This window comes from Thunnus albacares, chromosome 5 (genome assembly GCF_914725855.1).
Source record: "Thunnus albacares chromosome 5, fThuAlb1.1, whole genome shotgun sequence".
Taxonomy (NCBI): Eukaryota; Metazoa; Chordata; class Actinopteri; order Scombriformes; family Scombridae; genus Thunnus; species Thunnus albacares.
In genome coordinates this window covers 26,745,398-26,761,733 of record NC_058110.1, presented here as the reverse complement: position 1 = coordinate 26,761,733, position 16,336 = coordinate 26,745,398, and the positions used below count along the sequence as shown (strand labels likewise).

Below are 16,336 nucleotides of genomic sequence, written 5' to 3'. Positions count from 1 at the left end.
GTCTGTCTAAAAACCAACAGTCAGTTGTCCATATGAACAGTGAAAGAGGTTTTCCTCGCTGTAATCATTCCTCCTGTTCATACTATTAAAAGATCCCCTTCAAATGTGCTTTCAATGTAAGTGATGTGGGCCAAAATGCACAGTGTGTCTACAAAGTAATTTTTTGCAAAATGCATTTAAAAGTTGATCTAAAGCTTATATGAGGCGTTAACAGTCTGAGTTAGTCGTATCGAGTGGATATCTGCCATATTTTTAGTCTTTTTAGCATCAAATTCCGTCTTTGTGTTTCCCTGAGCTGAGTTGAGCTGCGGTGGAAGTATAGTAACAAAAAGAGGAACTTTGGCGCTAAAAAGACTGTAATGTTGAAAGATATCTACTTGATTTGATTCATTTGGACTTCTGAAGCTTCATATTAGCTTCAGATAAACTTTGAAATCCATTTTTGCACAGGAGGAGGAGGAGTGATGTCCCCCATCACTTACATTTTAAGTGCATTATGAAGGGATCTTCTAATGGTCGGTATGAACAAGAGGAATGATTACAGCAAGAAAAACAATGTTCATTTGGGTATCTGACTATTGTTTTAAGACAGACTTGAAAAATTGTGACCCCCGTCCTCTAAAATCTGCTGACTGTGAAGGCCATACATAGCACATTATCCACATCATCTCCATCAATCTATTCAGTGAACCTTCCTGCCCTGTCTAGAAGTATCTCTATTTACCGCCCCTTTATTCAGGTTTCTTTGACGTGTTGAAAAATATACAGATGTATAGATATGGCTTTAGATATATATTAAAAATCAAACAAACAGTAGGCCTATAGTCTCGCAGCATATTGGATTGTTCCTCGGCAACCGTGACGTCACCGCTCTGACCAATCGGAGAGCTCGCAGCACTGACGTTCCTATCGCGAGGTTATCACATTAGCTTGGTTAGTTAAGCTAGCCGCGAAAAAGCTTGACTGTGTAGCCGCAGTTTACAGTTTTATTCTTCTTTTAGCACTGAAAAGGACAACGCGCATAGTTGGTTTGATTTGTCTTGTCACGTCTGCAAGAAAGGACAAACGTCGGGCCTTGTGTTTGCACGGTAAGTTGAGTAAACGCGTACAATCGGCTAACTAGCCAGCGCTGTTGCCCAGGAGGAAATGGGTTTGTTTTGGAAGCCTCTGAGAATGTCCAAATTATGTTTTAGTGGCGTTCAAACGCTATTTCAGTGCAGCTATATCATTTTTGTTGTTTTGTTATTAACTTCTCATTTTTGTCATGTTTCTCTTTTTACGTTCAATCCTTAATATCTTGTCTTTAAACGGTTATAACGTTACTGTTCATGTAGGTACAAAGTGTGACCAAGCTGTGTCAGTCTTGCTCACGAATCCCTGTGTAACCAATGTTTTTTTTCCACTTAACAGGATCCCAATGATGAGTTATGCTGAAAAGCCTGAAGACATCACAAAAGAAGAGTGGATGGACAAATTAAACAATGTACATATTCAGAGGGCGGACATGAATCGGCTCATTATGAATTACCTGGTGACAGGTGAGACTTGAGATGACTGATTGATACAGGATTGATTGATTGTTTATTTAAGTGACCTGCACCTTTCTGGTGCCCAGCCCATATGGGCTAACAGTACACGAAACAATAACCAGGATGGCTACATGACAAATCATAATGTACAGTTCCACAAATTTAAAGAGTGCATTTCTAAACATTCAGTTTACATGACAGAAATATCCTGTTATGATAGATACAGTGTTCTCTGTCTTAGCTGTCAGGCTTCTCCTATAAATCAAGCCAAAACAAAAATCTCCACATTAAAAAGCCAGCTCAACATATCCGCTTCACACAATCAAAACAAATCAGGATTCTTCAATTGGATCTTTTTAAACAAAAATATTAACAAACATAATTCCTCAAGTCACTGTACAAAGAGTGATGGAATACAAACTGAAATTCATCCTTGACAATACGAAGATCACAAAAAACACATAAACGTAGTTCTTCAGGAATATCTGCCTACCTCAGTTGCCAGCGGTAAAGTACCAGTTCTTAACTGAGCACACAGGGAGCTTTGCCTTCTCTGTAAAATTAATTTTATCTATGCTTAAGCTTTGGCTTCTTACAAATTTCCTCCTTCCATTGTTCCTTATGGATATTTAATAGTTTTTGTTTGACTGTATTTATATTATACTGCAAGTGATTCCTGAAAACAAAACTCAAGTGAGGAGATAACATTCATAACTATCGCTTTTGTCTTTGTCTCTCTCTGTATCCGTTTCACGTTTCAAGAGGGGTTCAAAGAGGCTGCGGAGAAGTTCCGGATGGAGTCTGGGATCGAGCCGAGCGTGGACCTGGACTCTCTGGATGAAAGGATAAAGATTAGAGAGATGATCTTGAAGGGACAGATACAGGAAGCTATTGCACTCATCAACAGCCTACACCCAGAGCTGCTTGACACCAATCGATACTTGTATTTTCATCTGCAGGTACATTCGCACAAAGCCTTGTGTTCATCGCTAGCTCTGATGATAGTATGTGTATCTGTGAACTGGAAACTAGTTTGTGGCAAATTCTGCAGGTCTTGTGGTAGACAGAAGATGTTAGCCTGAGATTTATAGGGGTGAACTTAACAGCAGCGAGAGTAAAATACAGCGACAGTATTGGGAGCAATGATGAAGTGTGAATAGACATTTAACTTCCTCCATCATCCCTTGTAGGAAATAAGCCAGTCTGTCACTGTACATGATGAGATTATGTTCTTTGTCATCTTGCTTGGTTAAACAGGAAAATATTGTGATACTAGATAAAGCTTGATATTGCCTGACTTCAACATTCACTGCTTGTGCTTAATTTCCCCTCTTGCAGCAGCAACATTTGATTGAGTTAATCAGGCTAAGGGAGACTGAGTCAGCGTTGGAGTTCGCCCAGACACAACTGGCCGAGCAGGGGGAGGAGAGCCGCGAGTGTCTGACAGAGATGGAGAGAACACTAGCCCTGTTGGCCTTTGACAACCCAGAGGAGTCGCCCTTTGGAGATCTGCTCAATATGATGCAGAGGCAAAAGGTAGGCTGGTTTTTATCTGATAGTCAAACTGAAATGTCATTTTGTTTTATCTCACTATTTGAATCACTAAAAGAAATCTGAGATGTGGGTAGCTTTCACATGTGTAGTTCAGTTCATTTGGTTTGGATCAAGGAAGAAAATTATGCATTGTTACCTTTTTATCCCGTAATATTACAGTAGAAAATACCTCTTTATTTTGTCCTATTTCTATCTGAGGTTTAGTTCCTTTTAGTCCTTTTTGTGCTCACGCTAACTTTTTATAAACAAACCACAAACTGTAAGCATGGTGACTTTCATCCTTTATCACCACCACTACATGGACTCATGTGGAGGGAAATTAAATTCGTGAGACAGACTCTACTTCACCTTATGTGTTTATTTATTTTCTCTGGTGTCAGTAAGAGCTCAAAAAACTGTTTATGAGGGTTATAGTGGAGAGGTAGAAATGGGACAAAAAAGAGGCATATTGTACTACAGTATTACTGGAGGACAGTTACTGTGTGGTTACTACGTTTCACTTGTTTCACTCACTTTTTATATGTAATTTCTAATATACACATTTTATGACAGGCTCAAAACACCTGTGTTTTAATGGCTTTTCACTTTCTGATGTATTAAGGAAAATTCCTGCACTCGTGATAATGTGCATAAAGTATATGTTACCATGGTTAACAAAAGATCTAGCATAAATATAGGCAGTTGCTTATACAGATGGAACAATTGCTTTCTTAACAGCTCACGATCAGCAGATAGATTTAATAGTAGTTTTTATTTTACATTCATGCTAAAATCACAAAATCTTGTGGTTAGTCTGTTTTGCTTTCACACTACAAACCGACATCAGAGTCTGCTTGGATGCATACCGAGACCCCTCCTCTCAGGTGGTTTTGGTACAGTTGTTTTGGTCCTCACCAGAGTTTGATTAACAGCTCTCACATCAGCCCAAATGAACTAAACTAAACAGACAAATGCACCAGAGTTTGTTTGAGCTGAACCAAACAGATTAGGTGTGAAAACACCTTTAGAGGTCTGAAACCAGGCTACTGAATTCTTACTTGTTGTGTAGACGGCATGTAAACATTAAGATCACAATGAATGCAATGGATACATTATTGTGCCAGAAATGTGTTTATTTCATCTTGACATCTCAACACATATTTTGGTGCGCAGGTGTGGAGCGAGGTGAACCAAGCTGTGCTGGACTATGAAAACAGGGAGTCGACGCCCAAGCTGGCTAAACTCCTGAAGTTACTGCTGTGGGCACAGAACGAGCTGGACCAGAAGAAGGTGAAATATCCCAAAATGACTGACCTTAGCACGGGCACCATCGAGGACCCCAAGTGAACATAACAGACAAGAACAACCACCTTCCACGTCCCCTTAATTTATGATCAGTCAGTGACTGTGTGACAACCAGGTAACATATATGTATAAACAAATGCTACATTGTTTTTTCATGTTTCATTCAGGAGAGTCAAGACTTCACTCATTATGCAGACTGTAAATTGCTGTATTTGCAAAGTGACAGAAATTATTTAGTTTAAATACAGATCCTGGATTTTTAGAAAGATCTCGGAGACAACAAAATTCAAATTGCTGTTTTATATTTTGTCTTTCTAAAGCCTAAGCCAGTAAGTAGTATTATTTATTGTGACAATTTCTCCCCACCGTAACATTATTTTGCCAGAAAGAGAGTGGGTGGTATAAATGAATAATGTTAATACTGTGGCGTGTGTGGAGCCTAAATATAGGCTGCAGAGGATGGAAGAAAGTACGATGGTATAAAGTTTGCAGACACACAATTAGCCTTTTTAGGGAAGAAATGTTTCGAATGAGATCGAGGACGCTGCAGGACTGTAGATGTATCTTTGTTGAAGTTTGAAATCTAAATTTCTTACCCAAAATGTGACTATTTTTCAATTAAATGGAAAGATGGACTTTATTCATGTAATACAGTTTTAATTCATGTTAATATTTCAGAATTTTATTTAATATGATGTTGAAGTGATTTGAAAAAGAATCGACCACTTGCTTTCCACACATGAAGATCTGATTGTAACTTTACAATATGTCTTTATATTCTGCTGGTCTCATTTCACACGTGTGTGTCGGGGAGGGTGAAATAGGTCCTGACTGACTGGTTGAAATCAGAGATGGTTTTCTTGCCGAGTTGCGCCCCGTTTGGCTTCTTCCCAGCCTAGGGTATGCATTGCCCCCCAACGTGCTCCAAATGATTAAATTTGGTTTTATGTTACAAGGGGTCCATTTTAGAATAAGCTCCAGCCAGTCTAAGTGATAGAAGCAGGATTTATACGCTGCTCGAGAGGAACGGCTGCTACAACCAAGAAAAGCAAATGAATGACGGGGCTGTCAGTTATTGCTTCTCTCTAGTTTGAAAACTCGCATTTAAAATCCATTCAGACTAGAACAGATTCTTCTGTTCATCGGCTTTGTTCTGGTAATCAATAACAATGATCACAAGCATTGAAATTTTGAATCTGAACTAACTGGCATTTTGAAAAGAACTTTCTGTCCATTTTGCCACTTTTAAAGCCGTTAGTATTTTCACTTTAACTGCATGTAAGTGTATCTTTTTTTTTTCAATGGGAAAAGGCACTTGTGCTTGTTTATTTTGTTTATTTTGTTTACTTTTATAAAAAAAAAAAGACAAACTTGCTGCTAGTTGTCCATCCTTAATTTCTTTTAAAGGACTAGTGTGTAGGATTTAGTGGCATCTAGTGGTGAGGTTGCAGATTGCAACCAACTGAATACACCTCACCCCCCCCCCCTTTCATGCATGTAGGAGAACCTACAGTGACCACGAAACTTGTGAAAAACGCGAAAGGCCCTATCTAGAGCCAGTGTTTGGTTTGTCCATTCTGGGCTACTGTAGAAACATGGCGGGCTCCATGGAAGAGGACCCGCTCCCTATGTAGATATAAAAGGATTCATTCTAAGGTAACGAATGATTCTTATTTTTAGGTGACTATACACTAATTAAAACATACTCATGAATATTATATTCCATTTCTGCCCCCTAAATTTTACGCACTGGTCCTTTAATGTTGTATTATATCGATATTGGCTTTGACAAATACTGAGACCCAGAGAACTCACATCCCTTTTATTATTCAACATTTTTAAGATCAGATTTGCAATTATTAAAATAAACAAAACTTTTGTGAACCATAAAAGCAGTTTTTTTTTTCTTTCTCTGAGTTGTGAATGTGCATGTGTGCAAACTTAACCAAAGAGCCACTGATATTTATAAGAGTGGAGTTACTCAATAAAAGGACTTTTTGTCTTATTTCAAAAACCTGACGATGGTTTTAAAGTAAAACCGAAAGCTTGAAACAACAACAACTACGCCTTTGTCCTTAAAAGGGAAATATGCAAATTTTATTTCCAGTGAAACCAATGCTAACGCCTCTGCCGTCAGTCTTACAAATCACAACCAGGTGCTCTTTTGAGTTTTGTAGCAACAAGTTTTACCTGTCTGGCTCGTCCGCCTGAGGATATGAGGTATAGCTGTAGCACACCTCTCAGTGTGGGCGAGTTTCACAGATAACAGAGGAGACTCCAGTATTCTCTGAATGGCTGACAAGCACATATCCGGAGACGGTAGGGATGTTTTTGATGATTCTCTATTGGATCTCAAGGTTTACACCGGCAATGGTTCTACAGAAAAGATGCAAGAGGACCAGAACTTGTGGCCCAGGTGAGACTACAGAAGTTTTAGATCTAAGAATATAATACGACAGTTTTGTTAATATACTTCCTAATAAGCTCCATCCAGGTTCTAGTCTTGGATCTGAGCTAAATGTCATTTAAATCTATTAAAATGTGACACATGCTACTTTCATATGGTCACAGTCTACATTACATGATACATGATTTTGCTGATGGAGCTAATAAAGCATGATCTACCTTGATTATCAACTGTAGTTCATGTTATTACATTACTAGATTAATTTTTTTTAGTATTTTTGACATTACCGGTGTTGCACAGGCTGCTGTAGGTGTGTGTGTGTGTTTATCCTGGTCTTAAGTTACAGTTTACAGTTCCTTTGGTTACAGTTTTTATCAGACAAAACTCTTGCCCTTCATACTGACAGACCTCTGGCTCAAAAATGGATCGTGATGCTGTTTATGGGCACCTGCCTCCTCTTCTGTGCCAGGATGGCCATGCCGATCTGCGCGGTCTCAATGGCAGCCACTTTTCACTGGAGCAAGATCGATTCTGGTCTGGTCCTAGGTGGATTCTTCTGGGGTTACTGTCTCACACAGATCCTTGGAGGACATGCCAGCGACAAGTAAGCGACTCACAGGGCTCTGCTTGGCTTGTTTATATTGTTATGGTCTATAGTTTCAGGATTTAAATGTTTGTTGTTCTGTTAGAGTGGGAGGAGAGAGGGTCCTGTGCGTCTCTGCAGCCTTGTGGTCTCTGATCACAGCTGGGACTCCTCTTCTGACCCGGCTAGGCTGTCACACCTTCGCTCTCATGACTATGGCCAGATTCCTCATGGGACTATTGCAAGGTGAGTGCTGCTGCGTCAGATACAGTATTGAAATAAGCACTTGAATAAATGTAAATAAATTAACCTAATTTGACTGGAAGACTGGAATTTTTGGTTATTCAAAACTGGCTTTAAACTGATCTGGAGCTGCTGTCAGAGCAACAAGCTGTAAAATGTTCGGTCTTATTTACAGTTAGCTCATCTTCTTGTGGTGATCCCCAAACATAAACTCACTTCAGATACATTTGATTCCTTTATTAGAGGGACGATGAAAAATGTTTGGTTGAGTTGTCCGACCAACTGAACCAGAAAACATGACATTTAAGTTTGATATTATGATCAAGATTTATCATTTATTCATAAAAATGTATAAAATGTAGCCCTGTAAGCAATACTACAGTACAACCAGCAAGCAGGCATTGACAATTTTTCAAGTCAGTCTTAAAACAACAATCAGGAGCCCAAATGAACATTGAAACATGTTTTTCTTGCTGTAATCATTCCTCCCATTCATACTGACCATTAGAAGATCCTTTCATAATGCACTTACAATTGATGGGGGACAAAATACACAAGCCTCCTTCTGTGCAAAAATGTATTTAAAAGTTTATCTGAAGCTAATATGAAGTTTCAGACGTCCAAATGAGTCAAATCAAGTAGATATCTTTCAATGTTACAGTGTTTTTAGTCCTCCTTTTTGTTATTGTATTTCCACTGCAGCTCAACAAGGAAACACAAAGAGGGAAAAGGGGGGAATTTTATGCTAAAAAGGCTGTAAATGTGGCAGATATCCACTTGATATGACTAACTCAGACCGCTGAAACCTCATATAAGCTTCAGATGAACTTTTAAATGCATTTCTGCACAAAATGACTGTGTGGACACACTGTGGATTTTAACCCCCATCACTTACATTGAAAGTTCATTTGAAGGGGATCTTTTAACAGCCATTATGAACAAAAGGAATGATTACAACGAGGAAAACCTCTTTCATTGTTTATATGGGCACCTGTCTGTTTAAGACAGACTTAAACATTTGTGAACGTGTCCTTTAACTCTACTCATGTTGCCTATTTCAGGAAGACACTGTTATTCAAGATTAACAAATTCATCCTCTAACTCAACCAAAATAACTAGATGTGAATCAACAGGACAACAACATGTTAGCCTGGATCAGTCAAGCCACAGTTAAAGGTCAGGGCCCACATTAACCAGTGTAGTGATGGGTGAGCAGGTAAAGCAGGTTGTCCACTAATTCCACGGTTGTCGGTTCAGTACCTGCTCCTCCTGTCTTTATCTCAAAATATACTTTAGCAAGACACTTAACCCAAAGTTGCTCCTGATGTTTAGATGTGTCTTGCAGGGCGGCTCTGCTACACACAACCTTGTGTGTGAGTTTGTTTATATGTGAATGAAAACACTTTGAGTAAAGGCGCTATCTATGCAGTCTCCCATAAAGCCGGTCTATCTTTTGAAAGTGCTTGCAGCAAAAGACAGTAATTGTTGTGTTCACATCGTGTAAATGTTACAACTCTATAGCTGTTCTTAGTGGTTGACCTTTAAACAGTATTCTTATTCTCCCCCTTGTTGCAAAGATAATTAGCTTTCATGTACATTAAATTATTTTTTCCTAAAGGAGAAATTAACTAGGAGGTGTTTCAAGGGAATAAACATTAGCCTCCAGGAAGTGAGGCAAAGGCACACACGCGCGTGCGCACACACACACACACAGTACATGTACAATACCCAGTATGCACATACCACACTGAATGGGGTGGTTGAACGGGTATTCATTGTCTCTTTCAGGAAGCATCTTGCATGATCGCCCTTAAACATAATAGTGCAATCTGAACTTCTGTGATCCTTTTTCTTCCTCTTTCCGCCAGGAGCCCCTTCACACTAGTCGTTAACGGTGTTTAGATTTTGTTGATAAAGGGTTGATTGAAACGTCCAGGCTCATAGGAGTTATATGAATTCTGTCTCAGAGTTTCCGATATTGTCTTTTAGGTGTGTTCTTTCCATCGTTGGCCAGCCTGTGCTCACAGCGTGTGGTGGAAGGAGAGAGAGGGTTTCTCATGAGCACCATACACAGTGGTAGCTATCTTGGGTATGTTGTACACACGCTCACACACACTAATCTACATATAAACTCACCATCTACCTCTGGTGACACTTTTTCTTTTTATTGCTCTTCCAGAACATTATTAGCAGGTGGGCTGGGCTCCTTGATGCTGGACAGGTACGGCTGGGAAAGTATGTTCTACAGCATCGGTTTCCTGTCCGGACTCTGGGCGCTCGTTGTTTGGCAGCGTTTTCTGAAAGGTACAGTAACTGAATCCCTGAATGAACCCCCGTACTGCGCATGATGATAGGTTGTCACATTTCTACCTTAAATTACCTGAGGAGAGAATAGCTCTGCTTATATTTTCAGCCACGCTAGCGGCTCTATAGATATCAATCCTGGGAATATCAATGAATTACTATGAAATATGGTACAGATATTGATGTTGCCCAGATGATAAATCCTACTGACTTTTCCTCTAGTGCCACCATGAGGTTGGCATTTGTGGTTTTTGAGTGAAATATTCCAACAACTATTTAATGGATTGCCATGAAATTTGGCATACAATGTGATTCAGGTGACCTTACCCCCAAGCAGATGGAAACAAGTGACAACTCACAATGGAAGATGTCAAGAACACGCTGGCTGAGTCTTTTTAAGAAGCAGTCTGTCTGGTACGGCTTATATGTTTTTTTTTAATCCTTCACTATTTACCAGTACATGATGGTTTAAGTGTATTAAATACCTTAATGAACACCATCTCTCTCTCTCTCTCTCTGTCTTTGTCATCTTCTCTTTAAGGGCCATGATCTTTGCTCACATGTGCATGTGCGGCACTTCCTACACTTTACTGTCATGGTTGCCAACATACTTCAAAGAGTCATTTCCTCATGCTATGGTATTTGTTTTCTCCACAATGTTTTGTGTTGTTATTTAGCCAATAAACATGCTCCACTGTACCCTAGTATGCCTTTAGATAGCCTCAAGTTCACTACATAGTTTAAATTCCATATACAAACTGGTTATTTTCACACCGACTTGTCTATTCTTGCAGGGATGGGTGTATAATGTCATTCCTTGGCTAGTTGCAATTCCATCAGCGCTGGGTGGAGGATATGTTTCAGATTTCCTCATCAAAAAAGGTATTAAATAAGTGTCATTATTCTTAAAGTCTTTTTAGGTCACATTTCAATTTTTAAAAAATAATATGAAGGCAGCTGTTTACAGTTTGTGTTTTTTGTCTGTAGGATATGGTGTAGCATCTGTGAGAAAGATAATGCAGGTCAGTATGAGACTGTTGTGTTTTTACAGTCATCCAGTTAACAAAAGTTGACGTTTGAAGCAATTAAATAATAGTGTGTGTGTGTGTTTGTGTGTGTGTGTGTGTGTGTGTGTGTGTGTGTGTGTGTGTGTGTGTGTGTGTGTGTGTGTGTAGTGAAAAGTTTGTTCTGACTATCTGCTCAGGTGTTCATGTTGGAATTTTTGTTAGTCTCTTTCAAACATGTGATTACAAGCCTTAAAGTCTCCGCAGGGCAGACGTACTGTTACATTTTGTATGACTCTCTAAAATCTATAAAAAAAAACCTTTGCTGATGTTCTTTAAAAGCCCAATCAGTAATTTTTATGACCATACAGGGTACAAGTCTGTACTAGTATATACTGTATAAGTAAAAAGCTTGACTTAATGATTTTATCTCTTATTATCTAAACAAATACTAATCTCAATCGAGTTGTAAGTGATAGTAAAATCTAATCCTTTGTTTTGAATTTTGGTTATGTGGCTTCACTTTTTTTTAGATATATTTTACATATTTATTTAGATTATAGACTGTACTTTAAATCTGCACATCTCCCCCTCCTCAGTTCTTCGCTATGGGTGTATCGAGTATCTTTATCATGCTCCTGTCTGGAGCTGTCAAATTTCCCTCCGCTGTCATTTTCGTCTCTGCTGCTTTGAGTGTATCCACCTTCACCAGCAGGTATGTTAGATAAATAAAAAGTTTCTGTTTGTGTGTCATATATATGGGAATATATGTACAGGGAATTTTATATGGTAGGATACACTGTAGTTATTCTCTATTTCAGTTATTGCCAACAGAGTCCATGAAAAGACCAAAACCAACGATGTGTAGTTTGTTTCCCAGTACTTCCTGACTTCCCCACCACTAACTCATCTGAAACTTTATTTAAATAACATTTTACATACAGTTGATCCAGAGTTCTTTAGAGCACAGACAGGAAATACGAACAAAACGTTAGGAGACAAACAGAGAAGAAGAAAATCATAACCATATACACATGGTGGCAGAAACCAGTGGGACATAGATCATCAGAATAAAAGTGAAAAGAGAGGTTGTATGTTTGGATAATGTGACCTAACAGGAGTATAGAAATGAAGAAAAGGACAGAGTATAGATCCTTGGGCAACCCCACGGAAAGGTTTAACATGTCTGTGGCATCGGTTCCTACTGGAGATCTTTAAAAACGGGTCACAAATATACACTTTCATTTTTCTGAAAAGGATCAGCAATTTCCTAAAACAGCTGGCACCATAGATTTTAGCAAATGTTACTCAAACAGAAGTAAAAGACTTGTCAGTGGAATCAAGTCATTGTTGCTTTTCATGGGATTTGTTGATAATAAGAAAAATGCAGAATATCACCAACTTTATTCTTTAAATTCATAGTTAGTCATATTTTTGATGATGTTGTAAATGAGTAAATTAGAGTTATCATCTGTAAATGTGCTTTACTTTTAGCTGTTTGCTGTTTATGTAATGAGTTTCTATATGTTTCAGTGGTGTGTCTGTGAATGTGCAGGATCTCACACCATCATGTGCTGGTGCCCTTTATGGTGAGCTTCTTGTAGTTTATATTTCAGTTCCATCAAACTTCTCTAATCTTTTGCGTCTCTGTCAGTCAGTCGGTCCACCACTGTGGTCCAGTGTATCCAGTTCATCCAAGTACTTGATGGATTTCCAAGAAATTTGTTTTAGACATTCATGTCTCTCTCAGGATGAATAATAAGCACTTTGGTGATCTTTACATTTTCCTCTTCGGCCATCATCAATACTTTGCTCTATGACAACATACCTGCAAAACTAACAGCCATCAGCCTCAGCTGTAGTTTTTTAGTGATAATTATCAAATGTTAGCGTGCTAAAACACCAAAGATGTTAAACAAAGTAAACATGATACCTGCTCAACATTAGCATGTTAGCATTTTAGCATTTAGCTCAAAGCATCACTGCGCTGACGTACATCCTCACAGAGCTGCTAACATTTCGACTCTGAGTCTTATTTTAACATTTTGTTGTTATGTTTATAGACATTTAATCAATATTTCTTTTCTCCAACAGGTTTTATGAATATGTTGGGTGCTTTCACGGGTAAGTATCCAAAATGTTTATTCCTTTTTTGCAGCATATACAGTAAAAGATATGTGTTCACTCAGTGGATAACAAAAAAAGATTCCAGTGTATCTGGAAAAAAAAAACAGAAACTGTGTCTGAAACTCAATTTAAAAGTGTAAATTCTTTATTAAAGCACCACTGATCTCAAACTGTCCTCTTTCCTTGTGTGTGTGTTGGACAGGACTGGTGATGGTCTCGGTGTCGGGCTACCTGATTGATGTCACCATGTCGTGGGCCACAGTGTTCTCCCTCATCATTTTAGTAAACGCCACAGGCCTCGGAGTCTTCCTCATCTTTGGAGATGCCCGTCGTGTCGACCTGGAAGATTACAGCCAGGTCGTGGTGGTTTGACCCAGAACTTTCTGCTGAAAATACCAGTCAGTGTCTGATTTGTGAAAATGTGCGTTACATTTGAATCTCCCTCATTTCATGTCATTTATTGTACAGTACACACAGTAAACACAGTGTTTATCAGGAATAACTGCAGTTTTGGATGGTATCAAGTCATGTTTTTTTTTGTCATTTTTGACAAGAGAATCATAGTTTTGTAAAAGTACGTGGAAACAGACTTCCTCTCTCGAAAATGAAGGAACTGGAATATTTCAGGCAAGTTTTTGTTCTGTTGTTCTTACTGGAAATCTCTCTGGATAAACAACGTCTGCTAAATATGAATTGCAGCGTATAAATGTTTATTACTGTATAAATATTTAATTTAGGAAGTTTGATATCCACACATAAATGTTTACATTAATAATGACTACATGCATGATGCAAGCTGCTGATCACTGTAACATGTAATAACACAGCATATGTTAACAGGTGAATTACAGACAAACTCTATCAGGACAAATTATACATGACATAAAGTGCGTTTATTTGTCGGAGAGCTTTGGCTACACATAAACTTTTTTGGCTACACCATTAGTCTTTTCTTGGGATTTGTTGACACCAAGAAATCATATTTTTTTAACCGGTCATGACATGAAATGTTGGGTTTGGAGGTCTGTTGTAATGTGATGATGCACCTGTACTGTAACTTTATTTATTGAAGTTGGAACTTGTGTACTGGTGAATCTTATCTGCTTGTCCTGTGTGTGCGCTGCGCCGCTGGCCGCAATGTTCAAAGCTACTAGAACTAGTGAGGTGTCATTAATGAGACTCGACATGAACTTTGCTTACAAGCACTTATGACTGGTTTATATATTTATTATAAATATTTATCTAACATTGTTTCTCAAAGTTTGGCTGTTGCGTTTGTGAACTGTTTTGTACATGTGTATTTTTTTTATTTTTATTGAACCAGGAAGTCTTTTGAGATACATTATCTCTTTTACATGGGAAACCTGGACAAAAGGACTCTGATTAGGTGAAATGATTTAATTGATCAATTTGACTGCATTTGATTGCATTGATCTACCAAACTGTGGTCCAGTCGCCTGAGCATGTTAACAAAATATTAAAATTGATTCAAATATTACAAAGTACTTTTTCATTATTAGTTATTTAAAATGTAAACATTTTCCTCCATCTGATACTGGAACACCAGAAGGTTTGTTTACTGTAAAATAAATCCAAAAATATGAAAAAGAGTAACAAATATGAACATATGTAATATAATTAATAGAATATAATTGACATTTAATTGTCTGTCATGTAGAAGATAATGCTAAAAACTGTTTTTTGGAAGGTTTGTCGACTTCAGGCGGAACTATTCAGTGTTATTATCACATTTATAAGACAGATGAAACAGCGTCAGACTGCGGATGTTTTTAATTACAGAATAATTTATTTTTCTAGCTGCACTAACTGTTTAAAGCTTTTGTGTTGATTAACACAATCTTATTAGCTTTTTTTTTTTCAAGCGAGGGTACAAAGAACTGAATAATAAAGTAAAACTGCAGGCTGGTTTTGAACCGTTGAAGGTGAACGATGTAAACATTCAAGATGAAGAAATAAAACTTGTATTTTAAAAGAGAGGAAATGTCTGTGTGTTGTTTACATGCAGTAAAGGCTCGTTTGAAATAATTCAACTTGTTTCTGTTTTAGGAATTCTGCACAACAGATTTAAAGATAATTTCATGTACATTTTAAGGATCTGTTGGTTTTGACAAAGATGTTGGCACCTGAACAAGGAGATTCATGTGAAGAACTTTTCATTAAGTTGAAACAAAGTTCTCTGAGCTTCTTCCAGCAAAATGCAGCTGAATCAGGTGTTTCTCAGTTTGAGGGCAGCAGACTTCCAGAGAACAAAAGGTACGGGAGCACACTGATTAATTCACAGCCTTTAATTGTGCCAACAGACTAACGTTTCAACGTTACTTTGTCTTCATCAGAGTCAGAGAACTTTTAATTAGTTTTGGAGAATTTTTTTTTTTTTTTTATCTGATTATTATAAAAATGTGAAAATTTCATTTCACACATCATTTACACTTGGTTGGAGGCAGAATGCTCCCGGAGCAACTTCCCCAACACCTGAGTTATTTTTATAGACACAAATGTTATAAGACACAAACACCATTATCTCTGACAAATGAAGATATTACGTCTAAATGAAAGGACAATCAATCAACTCATATTCTGATAATAATACAACTAGCTTGTGCTAACTGCTAACTACAATTTGCATTCAAATGAAGTGAAGAATGAACTACATGTAGGCACAGACATTTCTTTAAAATGTAGACAGGATGATAGAATTCAAGGTTCTGTTGTATTGTCATTATTTAATACAAGATTGAACAATGTAATGCAGCTTTAGCCTCTTCCACACTACACACATAGACATAAACATTTTAAATTAGAGTAGAATAAAGCAATGAAATTAGCAATAAAGTAGCACAAAGTATGTAAAAGTAGCACTAAAGGAAGAAATACAAAAAGGTAAAACTATTATATTTACAGTGAAAATATGTGTGTGTGTGTGTGTGTGTGTGTGTGTGTGTATAGTTTAACCACACGTGCAAAATCAATGTAATATGTTATAGTGCAAAAAAAAACAAACCCTTGAGGTAGTAGTGGCAGTGCAGGTAGTATAAAGGTAATGATATGTTATATATGTATGAGCCACTTGGGAAAAAATAGCAGAATTGTTCAACATCCTCTATGTATAAAAATATGATTTAAAAAACAAAAAAAGTCAAAAATATTTCCATTTTTGTGTATTCTGGGTCACTTTAGGAAAAGTCATAAAATATCAGGCTATTAACATAAAAACTAAACATAATAAAGTTTAGTTTTACTGCTCTCAAATGTAAAAATGAACAGTAAAATTGAACAGTAT

The 16,336-nt window shown here is 37.7% G+C and overlaps 2 protein-coding genes across 2 annotated transcripts; both read left to right on the top strand.

Annotated features, from left to right (window-relative positions):
• The first annotated feature begins 900 nt into the window (after positions 1-900).
• On the top strand, positions 901-5,066 carry LOC122982988 (glucose-induced degradation protein 8-B homolog). Its single transcript, XM_044352645.1, has 5 exons — positions 901-1,088; positions 1,411-1,538; positions 2,292-2,488; positions 2,868-3,065; positions 4,236-5,066. The coding sequence occupies exons 2-5, from the start codon at positions 1,418-1,420 to the stop codon at positions 4,407-4,409; spliced, it is 690 nt and encodes a 229-aa protein (XP_044208580.1). The 5' UTR covers positions 901-1,088; positions 1,411-1,417; the 3' UTR covers positions 4,410-5,066.
• Positions 5,067-6,612: 1,546 nt separating this feature from the next.
• On the top strand, positions 6,613-14,328 carry LOC122982647 (solute carrier family 17 member 9-like). Its single transcript, XM_044352075.1, has 13 exons — positions 6,613-6,783; positions 7,181-7,378; positions 7,464-7,603; positions 9,590-9,689; positions 9,780-9,904; positions 10,222-10,318; positions 10,446-10,542; positions 10,699-10,786; positions 10,892-10,926; positions 11,508-11,623; positions 12,442-12,497; positions 13,003-13,032; positions 13,238-14,328. Exons 1-13 carry the CDS (start codon positions 6,659-6,661, stop codon positions 13,405-13,407), a joined length of 1,377 nt encoding a protein of 458 aa, XP_044208010.1. The 5' UTR covers positions 6,613-6,658; the 3' UTR covers positions 13,408-14,328.
• Positions 14,329-16,336: the final 2,008 nt, after the last annotated feature.

Coding starts and splice junctions, on each gene's coding strand:
- LOC122982988 (XM_044352645.1), top strand. CDS start 1,418: ATGATGAGTTATGCTGAAAAGCCTGAAGACATCACAAAAGAAGAGTGG. Junction 1,539..2,291: donor TATGAATTACCTGGTGACAG/GTGAGACTTGAG, acceptor TCACGTTTCAAG/AGGGGTTCAAAGAGGCTGCG. Junction 3,066..4,235: donor ATATGATGCAGAGGCAAAAG/GTAGGCTGGTTT, acceptor TTTGGTGCGCAG/GTGTGGAGCGAGGTGAACCA.
- LOC122982647 (XM_044352075.1), top strand. CDS start 6,659: ATGGCTGACAAGCACATATCCGGAGACGGTAGGGATGTTTTTGATGAT. Junction 10,319..10,445: donor TTTAAGAAGCAGTCTGTCTG/GTACGGCTTATA, acceptor CTTCTCTTTAAG/GGCCATGATCTTTGCTCACA. Junction 12,498..13,002: donor ATGTGCTGGTGCCCTTTATG/GTGAGCTTCTTG, acceptor TTTCTCCAACAG/GTTTTATGAATATGTTGGGT.